At 36.1% G+C, this 20,070-nt stretch overlaps 1 protein-coding gene across 2 annotated transcripts in view; it reads left to right on the top strand.

Annotated features, from left to right (window-relative positions):
- Positions 1–20,070, top strand: part of MAP2K4 (mitogen-activated protein kinase kinase 4) — a 111,957-nt gene that overhangs the window by 88,265 nt on the left and 3,622 nt on the right. For both annotated transcript variants that reach the window (XM_028534151.2, XM_028534152.2), the window contains 3 exons: positions 14,694–14,771; positions 17,441–17,589; positions 19,781–19,826. In XM_028534151.2, the coding sequence (XP_028389952.1) occupies positions 14,694–14,771; positions 17,441–17,589; positions 19,781–19,826 (273 nt within the window). The remainder of the gene's footprint in view (positions 1–14,693; positions 14,772–17,440; positions 17,590–19,780; positions 19,827–20,070) is intronic.

Raw genomic sequence — 20,070 nt, 5'->3', positions numbered from 1 at the left:
TTCTATGAGCCAGTTGTAAATATTTTCCCACCTTCCTGCTTCCTCATCTGGGGGTGTGTATGCATGTGTGTATTTATATACACATATGTATTTGTATACATAACATGTACTTATACATTTAGGTATATATGTGTATAAACAAGGTCTGTTTGAAAAAGTCTAGCCATTGTTAATATAAAGAGAATGGTTTGTGTGACATCAATGTAATCTGGCAGCCAAAGAGAGTGGACTGGAATGCACAAGTGTGAACAATGACAACTTCACTGTATTTGTCAGTGGGGGCGGTACACACTGTTGAGTGAGCATGTATACTATGTGATCATCACATTTAAAATGACTGAGTGAACAGAGCAACAAATCTGCATGAAAGTTTGCATTAAGCTCAAACATTCCTCTGTGGAAGATATTCAGATGATTCAGAAGGCTACAGCTATGGGAAACTGGTGATTGGCAGCTTCATCATGACAACGCACCCACTTGTGCATGATGTCTTGTCCAGAGTTTTCTGGTGAAACTTCAAATCACCCAGGTGACTCAGCCCCACCTACAACCCATATTTGACACCCTGAGACTTCTGGCTTTTCCCAAAACTAAAATTACTTTTGAAAGGGAAGAAATTTCAGACTGTCAGTGAGATTCAGGAAAATATGACGGGCAACTGATGGCGATTGGGGGAACTATGTGAGGTCCCAAGGTGCCTCCTTTGAAGGTCCCCTTCAAAAGTGTTATTGTCCTATGACCAGTGTTTCTTGTATCTTCTTCAATAAATGCTCTTTTTCATAGGCATCTGAATACTATCTGGAGAAACCTTGTATTTTTGGCAACAGAGAATATACTGCACTGAGTAACTTTTTCCATTCTTTCTCTGTTGGTATTTTGTATCTAAAATGAATCCTTTGTAGACAGCATATAGTAGGATTATGGTTCCTTATTTATTCTCTTAATCTTTACCTTTTGATTAGAGACTTTAATCCATTTACATTTAAAATAATTACTGATAAGGTATGACTTCTGTCTTTCGTTTTCTGTGTATCTTACAGCTGTTTTTGTACTTGTTTTCTGCTGCCTTTTTTAAAATTTGATTTTGATTTTTTTGTTGCATGTCTTATTTTTTTTCTTATTCCTCTTCTGTATATATTTTAGATATTTTCTTAATGGTTACCATGTTCGTTACATTAGGTGTCCTAAATGTATAAGTTTTCTTTGAGTTATACCTACTTAGCTTTAAAAGTATACAAAAACTCTGCCAGTATACCGTTCTACCTCCTATGTTATTGTCACTAATCTCTGTAAATGTTGTTTGCCTAATCATGTAGATTCATAATTAATTATTTTATCCATTTATCTTTTAAATCATATAAGAAGCAAAAAGAGGGGTTACAAACTAAAAATATAATCATAATGGCTTATATATTTACATATATAATTAGTTTTACTAGAAGTCTATTTTCCATTATGATTCAGAATTTCTGTCTAGTGTCTTTTCATACTGTCTTTCATACTGTTTTTTGTTTATCTGTGAATGTCTTAACAGGCTTTCAGTTTTGAAGGACAGTTTTTTTGGATTAGGGAATTCTTAGATGACAGTTTTTTTCCTTCAACACTTTAAATATGTCATTGCATTCCCTTCTGGCATCCATGGTTTCTGATGAGAAGTTAGCTGTTATTCTTGAAGATCCCTAGTATGTGAGAAATCACTGCTTTCTTGTTGTTTTCAAGATTCTCTCAGTCTTCAACAGTTTAGTTATAATGAGCATTGATGGGAATCTCTCTGTTTATTCCACTTGGCATTTGTTAAGCTTCTTGGACATATCGATTTGTGCTTTTTCTCAAATTTGCACAGATTTTGACCACTATTTCTTCAAGTGTTTATTCTGCCCTATTATTTCTTCTTCTTCTTGGACTACTATAAGTATGTTGGTACACTTAATGGTGTCCCACAAGTCTCTGAGTCTCTTCATTTTTTTTCATACTTTTTTCCTTGTGCTCCTCAGACTGGATAATTTCAGTTCACCTGTTTTCAAGTTTGCTGATTCTTCTGTCTGCTCAAGTATGCTATTCAAGCTCTCTAGTGAATTTTTTTATTTCAGTTATTATATGTTTTAGGAGCAGTCTTTCTGTTTGATTCCTTTTTAAAATGTCTCTTTATTGATACTGTTTGTTGAGACTATGTTTACCTGGTGTCCTTGAACTCTTTGTCATGGTTTCCTTTGCTTTTTGATCATATTTAATACAGTTGATGTAATGTTTGTCCAGTAAGTTCATGCAAGTGCTTCCTTGGGTATAGTTTCTGTTCATTTCTTCAGTGTGTGGGGGGGGGTCATACTTCCCAGTTTATTTGCATGCTTTGTAATTTATTGGTTAAAAATAGGACATTTTGAATATTGAAATGTGAGGACACTGGAACTCATATTTTCCCCCCTCCTCATGATTTGTTTTGTTTTGTCCCTTGCAGGATAAAGCTGTTTCTTTAGTGATTTTTCCAAAGTTTTAAATAAGTCTGTATTTTAAATCACGTGTGATCTCTGATATGTCTCTTCTTATATTTAGCTATGTCTTGCCAGATTTTTGAGGGGTGAGGTGGGGGGGGCAAAAACAATCCAAAAAGGAAAAAAAAATCCACGAAGAAAACAAAGGGGAAAAAACTCAAAACAACTGTTCCAGTTTGTATAGATTAGCTTTGTGTTGGGACACTTCTTCAGTGCTTTGCCAGGTCATTTACAAATTTTCCCTACTTGCCCTAAACCTATAGATCAGCAAAAGGTTAAAGTTTCTGGTCCTCTCGGGTCTTTTGTGTTTTGCCCAAGGTGTATACATGGCTTTCTACATTCCTCAGTATATATAGGTGATTTTTGAATGGCTTAATTATCCAAAGAAACTCTACCCTTCAATTTTTCTCCTAGGCTTTTGATGCTCTAATTTATGCCTCAATCCCAATCTCTTGCACCAGGCATCTGCAGGTCATTCATTTGCCTTAAATTGTTTTCAAGGAATGTCTATACCTTCTGTCTTGAGTGAGGCCCAATGTAGGTAAAACAAAGGAAAGCACCTTGCATCTGTCTTTCATATAGCCCCCTAGACAGGTTAGAACAGATAAACACAATTCTCGATGAATAAGGTCTGGTCTGTGTCCTCTTCCCTCTGGACCAGGGACCAGGAGCCTACACTGAATGCCAGCTGCCATCTTGAAGGCTATCACTGAGCTGGAGCAAGGTCATGTAGAAGTGCTGCAAAGGTTTCCTACTATTTTTAAGTCACCTTTTTCTTGATTTAGTGTTTGCTTGGTTGTTGTAAAGCTTGACTTTTTTCCCCAGAGTTCTGATGAAGTTGATTCTGACAATTTTTGCTTTACTTTTCAATATTTCTCTGGAAGAATATTCCCTGGGAGCTACCTACTCTGCCATTTTTGCCGATGTAGCTCTGCTTATCATTTTTCTGGAGCCAAATAAGTTTGGGGATTACCACATACTATTTTATAGATACATAGTGTATATTAGCATACAAATGAAAAGTAATGAAAAACACCTCAGTAAAGAAACATCTTTTGTGAATCTAGTGTATCCCAAATATTTGCCAGTGGAGCTCACTTTGTCTTGTGGCGTGCCTGCTAATAACTAGGAGAGTGTCTAGTCTATGGAAAACAATTTATTGAACAGTGTTATAAATGATGTAGCTGTCAATGTTAGGCTTTTCTACTGGAAAAAAAATAATTTTTTTTCTAGTGTGGTCAGGCAGGATTTTAACCATAATTGTTTTTATAGCTTTGCTAATTAATTAAATTCCAGTTCTGGACTGGCTTAAAAATCAGGGCTTAAAACCATGAGATGCCACCTCATATTCACTAGGGAGGCTAGAAACAACAAGTCAGATAATCAGCAGTGTTGCTGAAGGTGTGGAGAAATTTGAATTATCATGCACTGCTGATAGAAACGTGACATGATTCAGCCACTTTAAAGAGACTGGTAGTTCCTCAAACATGTCTACATAGAGGTACAGTAGAATTGGTAATAGGATTCCCAGGTATATACCCAAGAGAAGTGAAAACATATGTCCACGCAAAAACTTGTGCATGAAGTTGTATGGCACATAACTATAAACATAAGTGAATGTTTAATAGCCAGAAAGTAGAAAAGACCCAAATGTCCATCAGTGGATGGATGTGGAAAAAAAAAACCCCCCAAAACAAGGTGGTATATATGTAGAATGGAATATTAGTCTTGAAATGGATAAGGCACTGATACATGGTACAAAAAAGGTAAAATGGAAGAAGCCAGATAAAAGAGACCACATACCATATGATTCCATTTATTTGAAAGTGCAAAGTAAGGGTCCCTGTAGCAACAGAAAGTAGGTTAGTGCTTATTTAGACCTGGTGGTGGGGCAGTTGTAGTAGAATAGGGTGGTGATGTCCAAAGGGTGTGGGGTGGATAATGTTCTAAAATAGACTCTAGTCATGGTTGCATGTATGGTATGTGGATAGCATCTCAGGAGAGCTGTTTAAAACACAACTGAAGGCCACCGTTTTCTGTGGTTTAGTACTGAGACTGCTGAAGGTGTGAAGACAGTCCCTGAGAATTGTGACTTCACAAAAATCAAGTTTATTAAGCAACTATTGCCAACACTGCTGTCATCTTTGGAAGTATACATTTCCACTTGAGTGACCAGTACTTCTTATTTCTTCAGCAGTTTGAATTGCCCATTTTTGAATGTTAGAAAATAACTGCCCCACATAATCCTGGGTATGAATTCCTGATGGTTTTATTCTAAAAAGTGCTTTTTACTACCTCAAGATTTTTAATATTTGTTGCCTAGTAAAGCATATTGGAATATTCAAGTAAAGATTCTGGGTCTGATATTCTTCTCCCTTGTATACTTATATATATGGACGTTCCCAAGTGAGACTCATGTGCCACTTTTTCTGTTTGTATCCATAACTTTGAGGCATATAATTTATGTAAACACCTGTGGCAGGATATTTTCACTTCCTGGGGACTTTGAAATCCCATTTCATTATTCCTAATTTTCAAAAATAAAATAACTATGCTTGAAGAATTCTATTGGTAATAGCTTTATAAATATGTTTTTATTGTAAGATTGTGTGTCTGTTAAATATATAAACAATAAAACCCAGAATAGTAAAATGGAGAATCAGTAACCCACAACTCACTTATAAAGGGAAGAAAAATTTTTTGTGAGTATATATTCTGTTACATTTTTATGTAAATGTAATCATATTGCACATATGTTTTTCATCTGCTTGTAAGCATTTTTTCTAGGTTGATGCATTTTCATATATAATGAATTTGGCCATTAAAAATGAACTAATTTTCTATTTTTGCCTGCTTAAGTTTTCCTAGTGCTTTGTTATACTAAAAATGGCTGTAAATATTTTAAAACTGTATCTTCATACAACTCTTTTATATCTTTTCTTGGATATAAAAGACTCAAGCATCTTATGACCTTTGGGAACATTAAAGACTGTGTTTTCTAAATAGGTGTCAGTCTGTGTCATTATAGTTTTATCTTTGTCAAGTTGAGGGGCCAGAATGGAAATTCTTTTTAATTACATGGGTTTTGTCATATATTATTTAATTCTGTTAAAGTTGGATACTTTTGCATTTTATGTGTTAACCTTTGCCCATTTTTATTAGAATGCTAATCTTTTATATTGATTAAAATATAAGGAGAATTATGTTACATAGTTTTCTCAGAAGTTGTCATTTGTCTTAAATTATGGCTCAATTACAGAAAAGAAAATTTTAATGTGGTAGAGCTTATCAATCGTTAACTTTAAGGTTTGTAACTGTTGTCATATCTTGAGAGACTTTTGTCATGCCAAGAGTAGAAATGGTTGCAGAATTTTATTTTAGTGCATATGTTTAGGCTTTTGTTTTTTACATTTCAATTTTTAATCCTACTGTAACCAATATTAGTGTATTATCAAAGGAAAGAGTATAACTTTTCCCCACAAATGTTTTATCAGCTAATTTTATTTTTAATTTTCTCCATTCAAAATCCACTGTGTAGAATTAGTACCTATACTAAATGCTTGGATTTTACACTGTTCCTTGACTTTGTTATATTATTATGATGATGTATTTTTCATGTGAATATTATTAGCATTATTTTTAAAAACTCAACGAGTTTTATTGACATTTCATTAGACATAAATTAATTTGATTATTGATGTTTTTAATATTGAGTCTTCCCAATGAAGAATATATTACTTCTTTTCATTCACTCAAGTTGTCTTAGTGTTTCTTGATGATTTTTCCTTCTTATAGGCTGTACACATTTCTTAATGATTTTTTCAAATTTATTGTCAACTGTAAATACTACTCTGTACCTGCTGTCTTTGCCTTTTCTCCTTTTATTCTTTTAAAACCCATTCTGATGGGTTCTTTTACCCTCATTGCTCAATTTAAGCTCCTTTTGTCAGAGTGAACATTATGTCTCATGTTGCCAAAGCCAGTGGTCAGTTCTGAGTCATAATTTTCCTTAGGCTACCTGAAATGTTTGAAAGACTCCATGCTTGAAGCACATTTGTCACTTGGTTTCCATGACATTACATTCTTTTGGCTACCCTACTGGTTCTCCGGATCCTCATTTTGCTGATCCTTTTATTGGTATACCCCAGGTCTAAGTATTCAATCTCTTTTTTTAACTGCCCAAATTCCTTCAATGAGTTCATCTAGTTTTAAGGACTAATTCTCTCTTTTGTTCACTGAGGTCCAGTGCCTGTTATTTAGTAGATACTCAGGAAAATGATAACTGCTGATGATTTCTTTCTTGCACATACCTCATTTGTAAACTCCAACGTCAGGCATATAATTTCCTATTTTCTGTCCCTTCTTAGATTCCATAGAAGTTGCAAATATATGTCCAGCACGGAACTCTTGATTGCCTCTCACCCCTCTGCTCCCTACATTCTGTGAGCTGCCTCTGCCTCCCCAGTTTCTCTCTGTTTCAGTGAATACCAGTTCCCTCTTTCCATTTGCTCAGGACTCAAACTTTGCAGTTTTATTTCTTTCTACTTTCTGCTTTACTTTCAAGGTATACCTAGAACTCACCTTCTTTTTAAAACCACCATTGCTCATTGGTCCAGCCACTGGCATTTCTCACCTGCCTTCTCTTCTGTGGTCTCTGGAACGGTCTCCCGGCTTGCACCTTTGCTCCACCAGTTTCTTCTCAACACAGCAGCCAGAGTCATGTTTTCAAAGCCTTGTCACATCATACCACCCCTCTTTGGGTAGCTCAGTGGGCCTGAGAAGCTCTCTGTGGTCTGGCCTCAGCTGTCTGAGACTCCCCCCTTGTTTGAGCACCTACAGCCACTACACCAGCCCCCTTGATGTTCAAGATAGGGAGGCTCTTCCTGCCTCAGGGTCTTTCCTTTCTCCCTTGAACTCTCTCCCCGGGAGTATTTTTACTGTGCCAGTCTTTCACTTTCCTTAGGTCTCTGAGCAGGTGTCATCTTTAGATAATCCTTGCTGGACCACCCCATGTAAAACAAATAGCACCCTCATTAACTCTTATCTCTTTAGCTCTATTTTGCTTCATAACCCTTATCACCACCTGACTGTTTACTACCTCCAAATTAGATTGGGAACCCTTTGAGACCAGCCTTTATTGAGCTCACTGCTGAATTCTTCTTGGGTGCTAAGACAGTTTTTTGTTGCTGTTTTGGGTGGGATATATTTTCCTGACTAATAAATGTTGATATATAGGAAAGCTATTTATATTGACATGTTTATTTTATAACCACCCAAATTACTGATTTACTTTTTAAAATAGGTTTCAGATGGTACTTGAGGTACCGTTCTGCAAATAATTTTTGCCTTGGCCTGCCTTCCTCATATTGATTGATCTCTCTCATATATATTGTTATATATTATATATTTCCTTTGCTCATATTTACTTTGGTTACTTTGCTTAGAACTTCTATATTGATATTGATGACAGTGTTGACAATAGGTTTCTTGTATTATTTCTGACTTGGAAACAAATGCCTTTTTCTGGTTTACTGAGTCAGTGTGTACATTTGTGTGTGAGAATATGTGAGTATGAGAAGGAGGGTGAGAATGAATCAGGAATAGCTACTCAGTTTTACGAAATGCCTTTTGGGCAGCATTCAGTATGTGGCGAAATGTTTATTTCCGTGTAGCTGTTGTATAGGGAGTGCTAGTGACGTATTTTCTGTGGTCAGACCAGTCTGGCATGCCAAAAACAAGCTCCACATGGCTCATGGTTTGTTTATATGTTTCATATATTTTTATATTTGGTATGTTAATATTTAAGATTTCTGCATAAAAAGTTTAAGCAAGATTGGTTTATAGTTTACATTGTAAAAGTGTTAAGTAATTGAATTGGGAAATCTTTAATTTTTCTTTATTCATACAGTGAAAAGTTATTGCTCATTTAGTAAGCAAAAACATATCTTTGACCTCTTTGAGTTCAAAAAATTTCCCAAGACTTCAGAACATTTTTGGTAACATAGTTTTTTTCTGTCCTTTGAGGTTGAAATCCATTTTGGCCAGTAATCTTTGGTGAAAGATAGGTAATTCTTTGAAAACAATGTAGTTTTACTGTTTCCTTAGCATCCGTGTGTATGTATGTCCTTGCACACATGTACATATGTATACATGTACATATTTTCATTTTCTTAGTTGTTTTATGTGTGAGATATAAGAGCTGTTTACTGGAATTTTTTATACCCAAAGGTATGATAGTTTTAAACTTTATTCACAGTTTCTTTAACATGCCTCTGTTCAAAGGGTAGAGACCTAGTACAACCTTGAATGTGGACTGAACTTAGTGACTGACTTCTAATGAAGAGCATATGGCTGAAGTTGACCGGGTGTCCTTCCTGAGAGTAGGTCATAAACAAGCATTGTGTGGCTTCTTTCTTGCCTTTTTTTTTTCTTGGATTGCTGTCATTGGGGGAAGCCAGCTGGCATGTTGTGGAGACATGCCAGACAACTTTACGAAGAGACCCGTGGTGAGGAAACTTGTGCATGTGGTTGGTAACAAATTCTTCAGCCATGGTAGAGCCTTCAGCCCTAGCTGGCATCTTGGTTGCAGCCTCATGAAAGACCCTGAGTCAGAACCCTCCACTGAAAATGCTCTCTGAGTCCTGACTCACAGAAACTGTGAGAGAAAACCTTTGTAGTTTTAAACTATTAAGTTTGGGGTAATTTTTAACATAATATTGCTAAGTAATAAAAAGCATTTCGTTGATTCTTGTTAGTCTTTTGGCTTATTATTTCCTTTCAAATAATGTTAACCTGTGCGTTACTGTCTTTTGGGATATATTAAGATTCTTTTTAGCCCTGGCTGGTGTAGCTCAGTGAATTGAGTGCAGTCTGCAAACCAAAGGGTTGTTAGTTCGATTCCCAGTCAGGGCACATGCCTGGGTTGCAGGCCAGGTCCCCAGTGTGGGCCACGTGAGAGGCAACCACACACTGATGTTTCTCATCTTCTCTTTCTCCCTCCCTTCCCCTTTCTCTAAAAATAAATAAATAAAATCTTTTAAAAAGTCCGATTCTTTTAAAAAAGATTCTTTTTAGCAAGATAAATGGTCAATTAAAAAATTAAACACCGAGAAAGTGTTCTGTATTTTTAATTAGATTCATTCAGTGCTGTTTTGTTTCTTTAAAAAATTGAGATGGATTTACTCAAAATTTAATAGTGTGATTGTCAGTTTTGCCTTATTCATTGGTTTTTATCTTATGTTTTAATACAAAGTAACATGTATTTATTGTAAATTATACATTTTGGATAAAAAGGTATGTTATCTGTGCTTTTTGCTTATATTTGTTAATGTTTCATATCCTATTCTCTAGGTTGGTTATTTTCCTGTTACACATTTAAAAAGCTTTTTGTTTTTCATACCTATAGGATACAGGGTCTTTACCCATTCCTTGATTTTGTGGATCTTAAATCTTCTCTCAAAGAATAATTTTCAAAATGGTAAAAATATTACAATAAAAATAAAGAATGAACATTTGTCAAAAATATATATACTTAGCTCATTAATGAGAAAACTGGACAGACAAGATGTTGAAACTGGCTCTAAGAACCTTAGGGTGATTCAGTATTTATGGTCAGTGAAGAAAGAATATAGCACTGCTGATTATCTCCAGGTTAGTAAAGCAGTAACTTTTGGGGCTATTGGGCAAAAATCATTTGTATCCCTACTGGACAAAAATCTGCAAGTTATCATATAACTTAAGTGTCTGGGTACTTGTGAATAATAAATATTAAATAATTCTGGGTAGACTTGTTATTGCTACCAGTGAACTAGATTCCCTCAAGGTCATAACTGGAAGTGAATCATGGATCTACATGCTTCAGTATGACATTGAAGAGAAGTGGAGTCCTTTTTTTTCTGACTTATTTCCAGGAGTTATGTAAGTTTCCTAACACACATATGATGTCTGTTTGGAAAAAGTCCAGCCATTGTTAATATAATGAGAATAGTTTGTGAAACATCAATGTAACTTGGCAGCCAAGGAGAGTGGATTGGAATACACATGTTGAACAATGATGACTTCACTGTATTAGTCAGTGGGGGTGGGAAACCCCACTGAGTGAGCATGTGTACTGTGTGCCTGTTGCATTCAAAATGACTGAATGAATAGAGCAATCAGTCTGCATCAAATTTTGTGTTAAGTTTGAACATTCTTCCGCAGAAACTATCCTGATGATTCAGAAGGCTTTCTGAGACAATGTAATGAGTGCAGTGCAAATGAAAGTGTGGCACAAATGTTTTAAAGATGGCCAGGAATCTGTTGAAAGTGATCCACATTCTGGAAGGCCTGTAACAAGCAGAACACCTGAGAATGTTGAACATGTACAGGCTGCAATTAACAAAGATCGGTGACTGACAGTGTGAGAACTAGAAGCTGATCTGGGGATTCTGAAGACTACCGTGTCTGAGATTTTGACGCAGGATCTTGTCATGAAATGTGTCATGGCAAAATTTGTTCTGTGGCTTCTGCTACCAGAGCAGAAGAAACATCATGCTGCAATTACTAATGGCTTGATTCAAACTGTACCCAGTGAAATGGTTTCCTGAAGAAGGTCATAACCAGAAATGAATCATGGGTCTATGGCTATAATCCTGAAAGGAAGGCTGGTTGTCCCAGTGGAAGTCATGTGAAGTCATGTGGTTCTCCATACCCAAGTAAAGCTTGGCAAAGTCACAGCAAGATCAAGACCATGTTAACTGTGTTTTTTGATTGGGAATATGTTGTCCATCATGAGTATGCCTCTCTAGGCCTAACCATTAATAAGGAGTACCACCTTCATGTTCTTCAATGGTTGAGAGATGCAGTATGATGAAAATAGTGGCAGCTGTGGGCAACTGGTGATTGGCAGCTTCATCATGACAACATGCCCATTTATGGATCATGTCTTGTGCAGAGATTTTTGGTAAAATATCAAATTACCCAGGTGACCCAGCCCCTCTACAGCCCAATTTGGGTGCCCTGCAACTTCTGGCTTTTCCCAAAACTAAAATCACCTTTGAAAGGGAAAAGATTTTAGATCATTGATGAGATTCAGGAAAATACAACGGGGCAGCTGATGGCAATTCCAACAAAAGATTCTGCAGAGTGTCTTGAAAAGTGGAAGAGAAACTGGGAGAACTGTGTGAGGTCCCAAGGTGCCCACTTTGAAGGAGATTGAGGCATCATTGTCCTATGTACAATGTTGCTTCTATGTTCTTCAGTAAATGCCTCTTTCATAGTACATGGCTGGATACTTTCTGGACATACCTGGTATGCTAGAAATTCCAACTCTTAGTGCCATAAACAATTACAGTTTCAGAATGACATTACCACCATAACCCATTTTAAGCATACAGTTTGAATTTTGACAAATGTACTTGCTCATGTAATCACCTCTTTTATCTAGATATAAAACATGTCTATCACTCAAAAAAGATCGTTGATTTTATTTACTGCCACTGTCAATTTGCTTTTCCTAGAGTTTCATATAAATGTACATAGTCTTGCATGTGTTAGTTCATTCTTTTTGTTGCTGAGAAGTTTTGCATTGTATTGATAGACCATAGTTTATTAATCCATTCACTTGTGGATATTTTGATGCAACTGTGTTTTTTAGTACCTGCTCTGTTTCTCCATTTATTAAGTCTTTTTGCTGTCAGCAATGTTTTATAGTTTCAGTGTGGAACTATTGCACCTTTTAAGTTTATTCCTAAGAAATTCATGTGTTTTGATGCTACTATTATAGATGGAACTAAAAATATATTTTCTACTACTTTGATATCATAGATCAATGCAGCTGACTTTCATATTTTACATTGTGTCCTGTCACTTTTCTGGCCCCACCATTCATTTTAGTAGGGCTCTTTCTCTGTAGACAGCTGTAGAAATTCAAATGTCTGTGAATAAAGGCAGTGTTTTGTGTTTCTTTGCCTTTCTGTGCTATCTAGCACCTCCAGTAATGCTGAATATATCAATTAGGAAGTGCTTTGTCCCAATATGTTTATTAGGAAGGACAGTGTTCAATATTTTACCACCAAGTATCATGCTAGCTTTAGGTTATTTTTGGATATCCTTTATGGAATGAAATTTCCTTCGCTTCTTAGTGTACTAAGAGTTGTTATTATTACTGAGTTTTGTCAGAGGCTGATCCTACATCTGTTGAGATGATAATATGATTTTCTCCATTATCCTGTAAATGTGATACCTTACAATGATTTTAAAATATCGAGCCAGTTTTGTATTCCTGAGATAAACTCAACTTTTATGATATATTACCTCTTCATGTGTTGCTGGATTAGATTTGTTCATATTTTGTTAACAATTTTTATTTGTATTTATGAGGGATTATTGTGCTATAATATCTTTGTTAGGTTTTCATAAATGATTATATTGGCCTCATGAAACAAGTTGGGAGGTGTACCCTACTTCTCTATTTTGTGGGGGGAAAAATTGTGTAAGACTGGTGTTATTTTCTCCCTTGCGTGTTTGAAGGAGTTCACCAGTGAACCTATCTGGGTCTAGACTTCATGAGAAGATTTTATTAATAAATTCTTTGGAAAAATAGTTTTAAGGCTTCTCAGATTTATTATTTTGGGTGGGTTTTCATGTTGGAAGAATATATCCATTTCATTTATTTCTGTAAGGTCAGTAGTCATCCCCTCTTTCATTCTGATTTTAATAATCTGAGTCTTTTTTACTATTGGTCAGTGTAGCTGAAGGTTTGTCTATTTTCTTGATTTTCTAAAGAATCAACTTTTGGTTTTGTTGATTTTTCTCTGTGGTTTTCTTCCTTCTCGATCTCACGTATTTCCATTCTAGTTTTTATTACATCTTCCTTCTAGTTGCTTTGGGTTTAATTTGTTATTTTTCTAATTCCTTAAAAATGTAAAGTTAGATTATTAATTTTCAATCATCTTCTCTTGTAATAAATACATTTAGTGCTTATGTTTCCCTTGAGCACTACTTTTGTGGCATTCCACAAGTTTTGATCAATTATTCCTTTTTATTTTCAAAATATTTTTTACATTTTCTTAGACGTCTGTGTTCCATGTGTTATTTAAAAATATGTTGTTTAGTCTCTAAATATTTGGAAATTCCCCAGGTGTCTTTCTGTTATTTATTTTTCATTTACTTTGTAGACTGAGGATATGCTTTGCATTATTTCAGTTTTTAAAAATAAGGTGTGTTTTATGGCACAGAACATGGTCTGTATTTGTGAGAATGTATATTCTGTTGCTGTTTCTCTCTTGGTCAACTATCTGGGATTTTTATGTAATATGTACCTTATCAGGTAAATAAATGTATTTGTAATTAAAAACAAAGTAAATAGCTTACAATGAAAATCTATGCAGCCATTGTACTCAGTTTCAAAACAAAATACAGAGATCTTCAAACTAGTTGTTGCCGACAGGCCATGAACAGAATGCCATGAGCTCCTGTGCTCCTCTAGACGAGTCTTTCCACAGCAGTTACTCTCAGTCTCAGTTCAGGACTCACTGTCTGCTCTGCCACTGATGCCAGCTCTCTTTTCTCTTCATCCCTGACACTTCTGTAGACAAGGGTCTCCCATTTCAAGGACATGTGAAGATGCTCCCTTCACAGAAATTACTAAAAATAATTTTAGTTATTTAAACGATGGGATGATATATTACTATGTTGGCAATGTTTCATTTATTAACAATGACTACTAGATATATACAATGATAGATTTAGCTTTATGATGAAGAATGGATAAAATAATTATAATAAATTTGCTCATACTTGCTTTTATGTCTCCAATATATTGCAGTATGGCTTTATTCATGAAACAGAGAAGAGTTAGTCTTTTTTTTTTCTTCCTGTGGACCACTACTTGCTACTAAACTGACTCTGCAATTTATTTTTCACATTTTTCCAGTTTTCTTCCTATCTTTCCCTTGTTCCCAGCTTCAGGTTTGTAAATGCTTATGAGTAATTAGGCAGGAAATTAGTAGAGTTGCTTTGTATTCCCTTTATGGAGGAAGCCATTGATGATTTTTTCCCCTGTTGATTGTTTGTAATGTTGGCTTTCCTTACTGCTGATCTGACCTCAGACATGGATTCTCCTAGGGAGCATGCTGGTGTTTTGGCTACTGCCCAGCTATTGCTCCCATTCTCCTCCCTGGTGGTTTGAATAGTTAATGATCATGACTTCTCTTTGTGTTCCAGCCTGAAAGAATAGACCCAAGTGCATCACGACAAGGATATGATGTCCGCTCTGATGTCTGGAGCTTGGGGATCACATTGGTATGTGTATGTTGACTCAGCTTTATCACAGTAGTGTAATAAATTTGGAAGTGAAAGAAAATTTAGTCAGTTTTCCACCCCTCGTAAAGAACTGCCTCTTATCTCTTCTAGTCTTTGATTTTATTTACCTGTTTTCTTTTTTTCCCACTCATGGCTGTAATCACAGGGACTACATCTTCTAGTTGTTGGGAAAAAATGATGTTTTATATCTTATACATCAAACCATAATTGGTTATTTCCCTCAAGATTTGATGAAGTGCCTTGGGCTCTGTAATGTCGGCACTGTGGGTCCCTTGGTCACACATACTAGGTAGGATCCAGCAGTCGCCCTGAGAGCAAGAATGGAGGGCAGCTCCTGTGGAGGCAGTGCCACAGCGAAGGCTAAGAGGCCCCTCACCTCCAGTCAAGGGGAGTGTGTCCTGTAGGCCCGTGCGCAGTGTGTGTCGGGTCTGCCCATTTATCTGTGTGACGGTAGTGCTACTCGAGTCTTCTGTTCAGTGAATGGGAAAGTCACAAACAACTGTGCTGAAAGTAATTCAGTGGAGAAACAGACACTGCCTAGGTGACCATTCTAAATGAAAGTTCTACCTTAGGACCACACGGAGAAAGAATAGTAAGAAATCTACCATAATTCACAACTGATGAAGCACAATTAAATAAACTCTTCTCACCTGTGGACTATATTGAAATTTTGGTTCTATTTAAAAAGTATCTTTATTTCCTTATTTCCTTAATACCAAATTTTGTTTTGAAGTTTTAGATTTATTTTCTTGTGCTTGCTGTTTTACCAGGCTTGATGGCATTTTTCTGAGTTGGACAGCTTCTACAGCTGTAACTACATTGGGTGTGAGTTTTCCATCTCTAGATGGGGCTGCATTAGTTCTCCTTGTTAGTTATTCTCTGTGAGTCATGTTGCCAGTCCGATGAAGTCTCTGCATGGAGACTTGAAGGCTAATAGCTCACCTCTGCAGAAGACCCCTTCTAGTTTCTCTCATGAGCAAGTATGGGGGATACCTTCTGGAGTCTTTTCCATGAGGAAGCCACCTGAGTAATGGAGGAGGAATCCTTTCTTTTTCAGTCAGAAAACAGCATGAAGCTTGGGTATCTTTAGGTCTGGTGACTCGCCCCAAAGACTGCAAGAAGACTTGTAGCTTTTAGCTGAGGCAACTATTTGCATATAAAACATTAAAAGATTCAGAAATATTTATCTTTGTCCAAAACAGTTATGTTTAAAAAGCAAGTATTTACTTCATTATAAAAACAAATTTTTGTTCTGTGAAAGATTTAAACAGAAAAAAATTTTAGCAAGTTTTTATAGTACATTTGGCTAAATTTTTTTAAAGCAACTTACTCATAATTACTTCATAATTTATTTTTTATATGGATAGCCTTATAAAATTATGAAATGTGCGAGATTAATTTCTAGGGTCCTAAATCCTTCACTTTATTCCTTTTTTTCTTAAAACCTGTTCTCAGAGATGAATCTAATGAAGTTATTCCTGATGCTGTGAAGAATCAATAAAGTTTACTTCTTCTCAAGCATTTGCATTTTCATTAAAAAGAAACCTTAGGCAAAGCAAGGGATTTCTGCATATGTGTGCATGAATGCCTGTTCTTTTACTCGTGCGTATGTAATTTGAGACAGGAATGAGCTGAGGGAGTCATTTTGAAGAGAAGCACCCCTTCCATACCATCTTTTTAGCATTCCTTCTGTTGTATAAAATTAGTATTTGGCTTATTGACAAGAATCAGCCCTGAGCTGGAGAAACTCTGAAACTGTTTTCTCAGATGGTGCTCCCTGTTGTATGCCATCTTCCTCTCTAATAAGTTTAGTCTCATATATTATGGCACCAAACACCTGTCAGTGTGCAGAAAATGGCATTCATTTAGGCCATGATGTAGATTTAGATACAGTTCTTGAAAAAAGCACGTGTGTAGGTTTTCATTATGTTCAGGACAGTGGGAGGAAGATAAGAATACATTTCACAAATATTTTTGACCCATTACATATTGGGGCATACATCTGTAACATTTCTCAGGTCTGGCTGGGTATGATTTAGAGATACTGTCTTGAGCATCATTATTGGGCTTCACGGTGAAGGATGTACTTCTGACTTGGTTTCTTCAGTAATAGTTATATCTGGCTGTGGTTGAAATTGTAGTAACTTCAGAGTGGCTGCAGAATAGGATATACACATTGTTTCCTTTGAGCTCATAGGGCGGTTTGTATGTTGAATGCTCTTTTACCTTAAAAACGCATTTGACCACTGTTCTGGACATGGCCTTCCACTGAGATGACTACAAATTGTGCAGTCATTGTACTAAAATAGTTCTAAATCGAGCCTTCCAGCATCCTACATGCAGCGGAGTCAGAACCAGACACTGCTCTGGAGCGTGCATTGTGGGGCTGTCTGGGCTCAAGTTTCGTGTTTTCTTTTAGTCCACTTCATGAATTTGGTTGATAAGAATCCTTTATATTATCTCGATTCTAATTTCACTTCCATTTAGTCTTAATAATTCTGAAGGTTCCAACTTAACCTTACATGGTTTTGATTCAAGGCTTTTATGAGAGTTTTGCTTGGAGTTTAGATTTTCAACCTGGCGGTTTCAGTGAGGAGTAGTAAATAATACCTTAGTGTGTTTTGCTTTTTCCTCTGTGTTCTTTTTAGTACGAGTTGGCCACAGGCCGATTTCCTTATCCAAAGTGGAATAGTGTATTTGATCAGCTAACACAAGTCGTGAAAGGAGACCCTCCACAGCTGAGTAATTCGGAGGAAAGGGAATTCTCCCCGAGTTTCATCAACTTTGTCAACTTGTGGTGAGTACTTGACTTAATGAATACTCAGAACAGTGCATTGAGAACAGTGAGATTTACTTAACCTGAGCAACACTGGTGCTTTACCCTGGAGGAGAGAGCCTTCTTCACATCCCTCTGTCTTCTGAGCTGGGACTCTGGCTCACTGTGGCTATTTGGATGGTTCCCACTGGCCTGGAGAGGCTGTACTCTCTTATTCTACTGCTCAGGTGCTGTTAAAAGCAGATGTGGGCGACAGAGAGCCTCTGCCTCCGGTTTCTAGTGTGCTGTACAAGGAGTACAGCCTAGGAGAGACGGATGACTTTATTCTGGTGTGGTTCTAACAGTGAGATGATTGCTTGGAAGCTTTTACCAAGTCGAGATCTTTCCCATTCAGACTTGCAGGGGTGGATTTCTGCTTGATATAACATATAACATGGCTGGGTATGTGTAGTGGATTCAGGCCCAAAGATCAGTTGGTTGAACTATATTATTGGCTCTCTGAAACCTTATTTCAAGGAAGGTGGACCCCACACCTGTTAATGTTCTGGTCACCTTTTAACAGGAATATGTGTAGCAGGTAAGAATAATATATGCAGATATGATAATAATAGTCATGCTTTGTGCTACTTCAGTCTGTATTTTAAATAAAACCTGCTTGTTATTATTTTACTATTTTTAATAATTATTGTTTACCCACCATGATTTTTAAACATATGTTTATGAGCAAAAAGCCAGAGTGTTTAATATATCTTCTTTACATTCTTAAAAATGCTTTTGTTTTTCCCATAGTTTTTTTCTCTCTAGGACTGCTGTTTCTCTCTTCTCTTTTTAGGTCCTATGAAACTTACATCTCATTGTCTGGCACTGCTTTCTTTTTACATAATCAGAAAACACTTGTTTGACTCTAGTTTGCAAATCTCTTTCGTCTTCCTTAACTAAATTCTACTTTTGTGCTGGTTTTCAGAGGGAAGAGGAATTACTCAAGATTTTCTAGTCAGAAGAAGGCCATAAAGATGACTGAAATTGTCTACTTTTTCTCTTTTAAAAAATGTTTTTACTAATTGGCACTCATATTTGCAGTTTATATATTTTGCATAAATTGATCATTTTATATACTCTATTTTAATGAAATATTTGGTTAAGAGAATCATAGAACATCATATCTAATATGATCCCCTTTAGGCCCTGGCAGGGTAGCTCAGTTGGTTAGGTATCATCCCCATATGCCAAGGTTGTGGGTTTGTTCCCCAGTCAGGGCACACACAGAAAGCAACCAATGAATGTATAGATAAGTGGAACAACAAAACTAACACTCACTGTCTCTCTCTCTCTCCCTCTCCCTTCCTCTCTCTGTCCACCAGTTTTGCTTTCTTCTGAACTTCTCAATCTCTTTACTGATTGTGTTTATATATGTAGTACTTTTATATTTTTGTGTCCTTTCATGCCAGTCCTGTCCCATAGACAGTGGTTCTAGTTATTAATGTCCCGTTGTTTTCCCTAAGTAGGTTAGAAGTAGATGAACTATGTTGCCAACATTAACTAGCTTTTGATAGTAAAAATGAATTTAATTGAGGTTGGAGGAGAGTGGTAATTAAGACATGGTCCAAGATCAGGTAAATACAAATAGATGAAAATACTTCTGGCAACATTAATTAGACAGGATAGAATTCAGGGGAAAATGTCAGCAAGCGGAAGTTTTTACCTAGTCCTTATTGAAGCTGCACGGTTGTAAACTTTTGGACCAAAGAACACAGGATTGAGATTCAGAGTGTGCAAATTTTTTTTAATCTAAGGATAAGTTAATAAGGTTTATATATAGTTGACCTCCCAGGTTACCGGTTTCTCTTAGGTGGTACCTCTATAAATACATTTGTATATATTCAGAAATACACATATTTAATTATATACTTATACATACTTATATATTTGAGAGTATATTTAGTATTCTTTGATGCAGCTATGCCATAATTAATCTAATTATCAACAGTTACCTTGTTTCTAATTTTTCTGTAATGTTCCTATACTGCATAGCCTCAGGATAAATTCTTATATTATACATTATCTAATTTTTTGTGTTTTCTGTGTTTGGCAGGTTATTTGCTTTGTATCTGAAGGAAAAAACTACTTGACTCTATAGTATTTCATTTGTGAGAAAAGATACTTGGAGTAAATGTGTCTTTATTTTAATAATGTTATTTTTATGTTATTTTAGCCTTACAAAGGATGAATCCAAAAGGCCAAAGTATAAAGAACTTCTGGTGAGTGTGAGACCTTGGGCATATTAGCTCCTTCCTCATCCTTGAATCCCCTCAGCATGCTGGGCCACTAGCAAGCAGTGGGCCTCTCTGTCACAGACATCTTGACCTTATTGAGTGTTTTTTAGAACGTGTTGAAACATATACTTGGAAAGAGAAAATTTGTCGTAATTTTCTTACTAATTTACTAGCTATATTCTCATGGAAAGTTTTGGCTTTGACACATTATAAAAATTACCGTGAAGAA

The sequence above is a fragment of the Phyllostomus discolor genome, chromosome 8 (assembly GCF_004126475.2).
Source record: "Phyllostomus discolor isolate MPI-MPIP mPhyDis1 chromosome 8, mPhyDis1.pri.v3, whole genome shotgun sequence".
NCBI classification, from domain to species: domain Eukaryota; kingdom Metazoa; phylum Chordata; class Mammalia; order Chiroptera; family Phyllostomidae; genus Phyllostomus; species Phyllostomus discolor.
Note: the sequence above shows the minus strand (reverse complement) of the source record. Positions and strands in the feature narration are given on the sequence as shown.